Source organism: Belonocnema kinseyi, chromosome 2 (genome assembly GCF_010883055.1).
Source record: "Belonocnema kinseyi isolate 2016_QV_RU_SX_M_011 chromosome 2, B_treatae_v1, whole genome shotgun sequence".
Classification (NCBI taxonomy): domain Eukaryota; kingdom Metazoa; phylum Arthropoda; class Insecta; order Hymenoptera; family Cynipidae; genus Belonocnema; species Belonocnema kinseyi.
The window spans coordinates 58,742,739-58,752,641 of NC_046658.1; the positions used below are offsets into that span (position 1 = coordinate 58,742,739).

At 31.3% G+C, this 9,903-nt stretch overlaps 1 protein-coding gene across 1 annotated transcript; it reads left to right on the top strand.

The window, feature by feature from the left end:
* Window positions 1–2,813: 2,813 nt before the first annotated feature.
* LOC117168149 lies at window positions 2,814–5,574 on the top strand. The gene is made up of 2 exons (XM_033353571.1): window positions 2,814–4,789; window positions 4,965–5,574. Exons 1-2 carry the CDS (start codon window positions 2,879–2,881, stop codon window positions 5,031–5,033), a joined length of 1,980 nt encoding a protein of 659 aa, XP_033209462.1. The 5' UTR covers window positions 2,814–2,878; the 3' UTR covers window positions 5,034–5,574.
* The last annotated feature ends 4,329 nt before the right edge of the window (window positions 5,575–9,903 follow it).

Consider the following 9,903-nt stretch of genomic DNA (forward strand, 5'->3'; position numbering starts at 1 on the left):
ACTTTCTGAAGTTTTTTTAGGTTCAACTTGAAGAAAATTTTATACTGAATACAATCCATTTTGTCTCGTTGCGATAGGACGTTTAGTTTTTTCCCTATCTTTTCCGCCAATTAGGAAAAATCGTGAAAATGGAAAACCGAGAAATCGCGCGTCAAAATTTTCGTATATAAAAAATCGTAATTTTATTCAACTTACCACATAAGTATGCTAATCGGCGATTCCTGGTCCATACAGTTTCACGTACCGAAACACAAAACAAAACTGAAGTCAAATGCTAGTATAGCTTGGCTCAAGCCGACTCTGCGCGCGCTCCTAGCGACCCGGCCGATCGTATACCTGCTCGACGCTTACTCACTATTCCTTTTGTAACTCCAAAAATATTTCGAGGATGCTTCTAAAATTTTATGGACATATTCTTGGATAGTTTAGGAAGACATTTATGCAAAAAAAAATCGATTTTTTGAAGCCTCCAAAGCAGGCTCCCCTCTTAAATGGACTTCCAGGGATTCCACGTAATTTCGCGACATTTTTGTGAAATGGGTATCTCCTCGACTCTTATATTTTTTGCCGTATGTAATATGAAATATTACATCATAAAAGAGAAAAAATATCAAAATCGGATTCAGTTAGCATATTTTTTAAACAATTATTAGAGAGAGGAAACTTATATAAGAACTACTTTGCCCCCCCCCCCCCCCCCCCCCCCCCCCCCCCTCTAGCTCAGTAAGCATTCGTAAAATTTTCCGGGCCGCCACCCCCCAAAAAGCTATCTGTGATTACTACAATGAACCAATTTATATTGTTATCTTGTTTCAGAATTAGAAGTCAGCTTGTAAAATAAAAATCTGGGACACATGGCAGAAACGCAGTTTTGAAAAATGGCCCAGAACTACTTAAAAAAACAGATCTACAAGATTCATTAATTCTGATTTCATGCGAAAATGGTCGTTTTGCACTTTTTTATTAGTTTTAAGTTTGCTTTAATTTTAAACAACTAACTATGTGTTTTTATTTTTAGGTAAACTTTCTAATATATAAATAAATATTTATCTCTTAGTATGTTATTGAAATCTAAAATGTTTAATGTATATTCTAAAAAACGATAAATCTGAAATGTTCATGACTTAAAACAATGGTAATGTACACGATTGTATAAAAAAATGAAAAAAATTTACGGTGGCTCAAGTTGAAGTTTTTGGCATCATAATTGAGATAAAAAATAAAACTTGTCATTATTAATTTTTCTTTTTTTTTATATTAGTTGTTTATTAATATAAAAAATTAAATTAAATCTAAAGAAATTTGTTGCGTTTTTATTACAATAATATTAAGAAACATTATCGACTTGAGTTCATGACTCACTATATATTGCATTTTAAATTAGGTTCTCAAATGTTTCATTAGTACAGGCCGCTCTGAATACTGCCGCTCTGAATAGTGTCGTCTTCTCATTTTTGCTCAATCGCATTCTCCACCATTGCGCTATCGCTTCGAGCGCCGGCATTTCAATCTAGCCTCTCTAAACAGTGCCACTCAAATAAATGTAAGAAAATAGACTATGTATCGGATTAATGCTTTATAGTACATATAATAAATAATCAACTACTTATCGAATCAATGCATGTGCAAAAACGGCTCGTTTTTGTTGAATTAAAATTGCGAGGAAAACATCCAAACATATATACTTCATCAATGTGCGGCATTATTCAGAGAGCGGACTGTATGGCTGTTTTTAGAAGAAATTAGGCAATACATTTTTTTCAATTGCGAAAACAATGTCTAAGATGTTATGCGTATTTTAATTTAGTGCTTTGTTTGTCAAAAAACAAAAAAATTTATCTTCACCTCTATAACTTTTGGTTTAATTTAGATATTTATCGCTTAATTTATATTTTTGATAATGTTTATTATATCTTCTTCTGAAATCCGCAAGAATATTAAAATATATATAGTTAATTCAAAAAATATATTTTTAGGAAGAATTCTCCCGGCCTCAAAAATGTTATTTTTTGAAATTTTGAATACATTAAAAGATTTTTTAACCCCCTCCTTTATTATTCTTTCCGATATGCAATTGAAAAGTTTTTGTTAATATAAGAAAGTCATTCTTTGAGATTTGGAATTTTCCTCCTAAAACAGTGCAAGATACCGAAAAAGAGCAAGAGGTATTTTCATAGAACTTTTTTAGATATACAGATTTTTATCTCATCATTTTTACGCATGTGTTGTTTCCGAGAAAAATGAGAAAATACGATTTTATGAAGAAAAATCAAATTCTTGTCACAAAAGTTATTTAACCCGCATTATGGAACTCACAAAATATCTTCCGCGTATAAATCTATAGATTCAACAGAGAAGTGACAAAAAAATAAGTGTAGAGCACCGCCTTTGAATCTTTTTTTAATTTCTCAGTTGATTTCGAAAGACGATAAACGTTATCAGAATCAATCAGAATCGGGAAGAACCCGACAAATATCTGAATTAGGTCACATGTTTTTGTTTTGTTGAAAAACAAAACACAAAATTCAGATATATGCATAACTGTTTCTTCGAAAATGTTTTGTTTCGCAAATCGGAAAAATGCTTATCATCTAATTTCCTCCAAAAATCAACATATATTTCATCCCCGAGAGGTTTTGCGATTTGAAGTGTAAAACCTGCCTGATATGAGTATTGAAATGGATTCGAACTAAACAAATAACTTTTTTTCTAGAAAAAAATACTTTTTTCTGACTCAAATCTCCCGCTATAATCTTATATTGTACGGTGGCGCCGTCTTTTACTCTAAAATATAATATGGCTAAAGGGATGTTCCGGCAAAAAGTGCTGTGTTAGAGCAAAGGTTATGTCATGAGTGGTTATAATTAATAATTTAAAAATGGAAAATTTCACCGACGAAGAGTTCAAGATTATCAGCTCGACTATAGATAAACGCTTTATGGACAAGAAAATTTCCACACGAACGAGGAGTTTTGACAGTTATTTTTACCCCAACGCTTGTAGCGTTTGTTTCCTCCTCGAGAAACAGAATTCTCTCAAATTTAAAAGATGTGCAAATTGCAAATTTGCAGTATATTGCAAAAGCGCTCATCAAATATACGATTGGAATCGTCACAAAGATTTCTGCAAGGCCGTTTATACCGTGATGAAAAATAATACACGTAGAAAAGGTTTCATCTATCGCGATTTGAAAGATGTGAGACAAGAAGATCAAGTATCTTTTAAAGACCGTGTGATTTGTCTCATAGAATCCCATTTGAAAAGAGATTTCCATCCCTACGAAGTAGACATGCTCCAATTTCCTAAAGTGTGCAATGTGTGTTTCGAAGCTGATGAAAACTTGCTAAACCCGTGTCCGGAGTGCCCACAAGCAAATTTTTGCAAAAGACACTGGGGAGATTCGTCTCATAAACGGGTATGTCAAATTTTTTCGTTGAACTTTTCGTTACAGAGCCTTTCTAAAGCTTATGCTGATATTCCAATGGTAAAAGTGCTAGAGTTGGCACCTTTTAACGAAAGCACTATCCTGTTGCCCAATTCCATACAATCTTTCATGAATGCTTACTTTGGAAATTTGAAAAAAACGGTGGACTTTCATGTTCCCGATATTACACTACAATTGTACGTATCTCAGTTTTTCACGAGGCCGTTATCACTGCTTTTTGCCATGGATTTCTTGAGATTAAATAATCGCCCGAACATGACAATCCATGTGATTTCCTTCAATCGACTCGATGAGAGACATTTGAAAGAGTGGGAACTTATCCTCCACTGGTTACCCAATTTAATCAATTTGAGAGTAGTTTTCGTTGGACTTGAACTTTTTGCTCAGAAGAAGCAAATTGACATTTGCCGGCTTTGTTCAAATGTCGCGAAAACGTTAACAATCGAGAGTTATGATATGTTTTATAAGGATTACTTTGAGAGTGAACATTTTTTGAGACCAGACATTTTCGCCGATTTTGATAATGTTGTTTGCACGTTTCCAGCATGGAAAGAGTCGCTGATTATACTGGATAAAATCGACTGTCCAGTTGTCTTGGCTGCATCTACGGAAACTGATGTGATGAACTGCTATTCTTCGCTTGAGATGTTTCAAATTTCGGGAAACTGGAATGAAAATGCGTTCGCGAGTCTTTTGCCCAGAAGGGGTTATTTTGTGGATGAAGTATTTTATGATAATGCTTATATTGGCATATTCACAACATTACGTTTAAAAGCATCAGACACAATTTTACAAAGTCTGACTTGGAAAGAAGAGGTCAATAGACAATTTGAAGAAGAGGGGCAGCAATTAGTAGAGGAGAAGAAGAAAGAAGATGAGAAGAAAATCTTGGAAGACTTGAGACAAATTGAGGAGAACAAGAAAATTGTCGAAGAGAGGAATCAAATTGAAAATAAGAAGCGAGAGGAAGAAGAGAAGAGAAGAATTGATGAGAACGAAAGAATAGAAAAGGAGAGGACTAGAATGGCAGAAATGTCAGAAAAGCAGAGAAGAAAAGAAGAGAAAAAGAAACGATTAGCAGAAGAAAAGGTAATAAAGGATGAAGAAAAGAAAAGAATAGAAGAAGAGGAGAAGAAAATCAGGGAAGAGAAAAAACGACTGAAAGATGAGGAGGAGCAGATGAAAAAGGAACTACAGCGTAATCTCTTGTTGAAAAAAAGAGTTTCTGAGCTAATTCAACTGATTGAGAGATATGAGAACAAACCGATAAATATCCAAGCTTTACTAAAAGATGTCGAAGACATTAAGAATATTGTTGGAGGACTTGAAGCAATTCCTATGAAGGTATAATTAAAAAAATTAAGTTATAAAACTAAGAATAATTCTTTTAAAAATAGTGGAAAAAAATTTATTCAAAATTTAAACAATTTTAATTTTTAATGTAAGTAGAAACGTAAAATGTTTTACATTTCATTATACGCTATGATATATTTTTAAATATCATTTTCGTTCGTTTCAGCTCTTGGAATTATTGGTAGATTTGGTCAATCTGGATGATACAATTGGACAAGCAGTTTCACCTTTTTAAGGACAACAATTAAACGTAAGAACATGAGATGTTTGTTTATTAGAAATATGTTTTGTGACGTGTTTTTCTTTTACCAAAACACGTTTAATATTTAATTGATAGAATTTGCCTAATTAAAATAATTTATAGCTCAGACGGTTTTTTCTTCTTCTGCTATAAAATTATTAGTTATTAAAAAGAAGAAAAGACGAATAACTTGTGTCATTTAAACAGGAATATGAAATCCCTCTTCTGCATTGCCGTTCGAGTTCCTAGTCGTATCCGGCTCCTTACATTCCTTTATAAATTAGGCAATGTATCGTTTGTACTTTGTAGAATATAATTTTGCGTTCGAAAATATAGAATTCAAACAAGCAACCTGAATTTTAGAAATTGGTGGCCAATGCTCAAAAAATTTATATGATAAAAAGTCTGCGGCTTTATTGAATTTTTTTCAATATTATATCGTTCTTTTGAATTTTAGAATTGCAACCCGAAATTTTATATTCTGCAACTCGAAAAATCTCGTATTAATTTTCATTTAAAAATATACTAGTTGAATAAAATTTCCGAACTGTAGCTTGCTTTTTTAGTTTTTTTTATTTCTACCTCAAATTCGTGTTCCTTTTTTGAATGAATTTGAAATGCTTTTTTGAAATGTTGTATTTCAAATTCGTATTCTAAACCTGATACATAAATACGTATTCCGATTTTCATGGAAATCCACTAATTTGTTTAAAAACATTTAATTTAACTGCGTTCCGAACAACCCAGGAGGAAACGTTTATAAAAAGAACCGGATCTAGAATTTTCTGCCCCCTCCCCCTACTTTTTTAACTTCTCGGGAAGAAAATTCATTCGAAGTTAGAGCCAATTCGCTTAATATTCAGACAAGACGTTATTTAAATAAATATAATAACAATAAATTAAGGTCATGTGATGAGTATAACAGCTGATCAAGTCAGCCCTAAGATCAATATTTTTTCACCCATATTGAAAGATAAAAGTTTAAATAACGCGGGAATTTTTTTCGGGAAATGTTAATAAATATTAAAGGATCGTTTGTGGCCTTGCAAAGAGTTGGAGGAAGAAAAAAGTTTATTTATGCAAATAATGATTATCGACGGACACATTTAGGTTTTACAGCAGAAGTTTGACTCTTAACTTTCTCTGACGGTAATCATGCAATCTGTTTTGCCCACATACCCCTAGAAGTTCGAAGTTGTCATGGACATAGGAAACACAGGACTAGGCATGCCATCCTAACTTGGGCGAGCGGGGCTGAATCTACGGGAGGGCGGAGAATTCCATGAGTGGGGAGAGCCGCCATCTTACGACGTGCCATTTGATTATGCGTACGAGCATTTTTGCCGACAAACTGGACATGAAAATATAAACATGTGGGCGCTGCCATGTTTGTCGCGGGACATCAAAAGCTGGCGGACCTCCCCCCTCATTGCATCACCCCCCAATGGCGTGCCTAGTCCCTTGTTTCCTATGTCCATGGCTTGCAGGGTTTGACGACAGCACGGTCGGTATTTCTGCAAAATAGTGATTAAAAAAAAACTTTTTTCACTATTCTAATTATTTAGGACCAGAGACATATTCTTGCATGCCTCCTCATTATCGTGCCAAATTTTTAATACAATATCTCATTCCGTGTGGACGTAATTTGGAAAAGGAAACTTCCACTGGTAGTTTCTTAAAAAAAAAAATTCTTAAAATTTCCACCGGAAAAAAGCAGAGACATGGACTTTATTAGCTCCTCTTTCATTTCCCAAACTTTCAGAGCGATACCTCAATTCGTTTAGACGTAAGTTGGGAAAGAAAAATTGAAGACCAGGTTTGGTCACGTGACCCTCTCGTCACATGGCCTTAAGCAAAAGATATATAGTTATCAGAGAGAAATAGAGAGTCATAATTCATTAGAAATATCAGTTGATAGAAACATGGCGCCCCCTACTCGCCCGTATACCCGTGATGGTCATTTGATTGATATATATATATATATATATATATATATATCGGTTTTAAATCCACGAGTGATTCCAGGACTCGGTCGGCGTGCAAAGAAGCTGCACCACCGACAATGACCGACATGAGGTAAATGAAAGTGGCCCTCAACCCTTAACATGCGTGCGTCGCGTGGCCATCGTAGGTATATCGCACGCATACAACCTGATATCGGCTTTAAAGTTTAACTCAGGCAGATTTAGAATTGAGATTGTTTTTATTTTACTGTTCGATCCCGAAGCAAGCAATTTTGTGACAGATGCAATCTGACAGATAAATGAGCCAATTTCGTGTGTTTTTAACTGTCCAGTGTTTCACCTTAAAATCCGCTTGTACATTTTGTATATTTGTGCTATAATTATTATCCATAGCTGGTTCATTTTAATGCCAGATTAAGCAAATCTGCAAAAACCTCAAGAAATTGTAGGTTATGTTTCTATGTTTACCTTTCAGCTCCACTCTCCTCATCATTGTTTTCAGGTTCTTTTTTTTCAGAATTATCACACCAGGTGCGATCGAAAAATCGTTGGATTATCAACATTAACCCCGAAATATTTGACTTAAAAAAAGAAAGTCAACCACATATTTTAAGTGACAAAAAATTTGAGAAATGAACAACTTCAAGTCGGGTGGTCACTGACTGGGAAAACCGGGAACTATAGCCCAGATTTTTGAACACCAAGAAGTACCTTAGGGTTTAGAGGAAAACCCGGAATTTTCCAGATTAATTTTTTACTTTTTTAGATTTTATCTACATTTTCCTAAAAAGTCATCTTTTTTTGGGTAGCAAAATCAACTATATTGATGAAAACTCGTCTATTTCGAACAGCTAGTTCGATCTTTTAGATCTTTTAGGTTTTAAATTAGAAACAGTTAAATTCATTAAAAAAAATACGAATTTTCAACGAAATACTTAAATTCTCAACTCAGAAAAAGTAATTTGAAAAACAAACAGTTCAATATTCAGTTAAAAAAATTAATGAAAAAAAAGAAGATTTTTCAACAAAAGAAATTAATTTTGAACTAATTGTAAGATTACGAATCTTTTACAAATAAAATTAATTTTGAAGAAATTAGTTCAACTTTCAACCAACAAGTTGAATTTTCAACAAAATACTTGAATTCTCAACTAAAACAAATTAGTTTTCAACCAAACAATTCAATTTTTAACCAAATAGTTAAATTTTCATTTAAAAAATTGAGTTTTAACCCAGAATATAAATTTTCAACAAAAGAGATGAATTATGAAGAAAGTAGTTTAACTTTCAACCAAAGAGTGGAATTTTCAATCAAAGAATATCAATTTTTACAAAAAACTCAATAGTTGATATTTCAGCCAAAGAAGATTTTAAATTATAATTTAATAAAAAATTAATTTTTAACCAAAATAACATTTTTAAATAAAATAGTTCAATTTTTAACAAACGATGAATTTTCAACTAAGATTAAGAATCTTCAACCGAAACAATGAATTTTGAAGAAAGTAGTTCAACTTTCAACCAAAAAGTTGAATTTATAATCTAAGAAGATGATTTTTTAACGAAAAATCTAATATTTGATATTAAAAACAAAAAAAGATTTTGTTTTAAATTAGAAACACTTAAATTCATTCAAAAAATACGAATTTTCAACGATATTCTTGAATTCTCAACTTAGAAAAATTAATTTTAAAACAAACTGTTAAATATTCAGTTAAAAAACTAAATAAAAAAATTTTGTTTACAAAAATAAATAAATTTTTAACTAATTTTAGTTCAATTTTTAACCAAATAGTTCAATTTTCAGTTTAAAGTTGACTTTTAACCCAGAATATAAATGTGAAAAAAATGAAGTTTCAACTGAGATTATGAATCTTTAACCAAAAAGATGAATTTTTAAGGAATTAGTTCCACTTTCAACCAAAAATTTACAATCTAAGAAGATGATTTTTTAACGAAAAATCTAATATTTGATATTACAAACAAAAAAAGATTTTGTTTTAAATTAGAAACAGTTAAATTCATTCAAAAAATACTTTTCAACCAATAAGTTAAAGTTATAATCTAAATGAATTAATTTTTAACAAATAGTTTAATAATTCATATTTCAACCAAAAAAGATATAATTTTAAATTAGAAACAATTGAATTTATAAAAAAAATTGAAATCTTTAATAAAATATTTGAATCCTTGTTTTAAGCTATCCTTTTTACATTCTGGACTATTCATCAAATCCAAAGTTATTTGGATTTTTGTAATAACTTGTAATAATTATTAATTGTAAGCTGCTGACATTTTGAAAATATTTTATAGATGTATATTTTTCCGGTCAAATTAAAAATCGAGTTTTTCATTTCTAAGATGATAGCTTCTGTCGAAAATGGAATAATGTTCAAGAAAATAGTTGAATTTTTAAACGAAAGAGATTAATTCTAATTTCGAAATTTATTGGTAAAAATTTTCAAATTAAAAATCGAGTTTTTAATTTAACCGATGAAAGTTTCTGTCGAAATTGGAATAATGTTCAACAAAAAAGTTGAATTTTTAAACGAAAGAGTTAAAATTTGAACTACTTTCTTTAAAATTCATATATTTTTGTTTGTTAAAGATTCTAAATTTTAGTTGAAAATACGCCTTTTTGGTTGAAAACGATACTTCTTTGTGGAAATATTTTTTTGGTTAAAATTAATTTTTTAAATTGGAAATTTAACTATTTGACAGAAAATTAAACTGTTAAGTTGAAAATTAATTTTTTTAGTTAAGGATTCTAGTTTTTTGTTGAAAATTCGTATACTTCGTATACATTTAACTGTTTCTTCATCATTTATTTTTTATTAAAGGTTCATAATCTTTGTTGAAAATTTATATTCTGGGTTAAAACTCAATTTTTTAACTGAAAA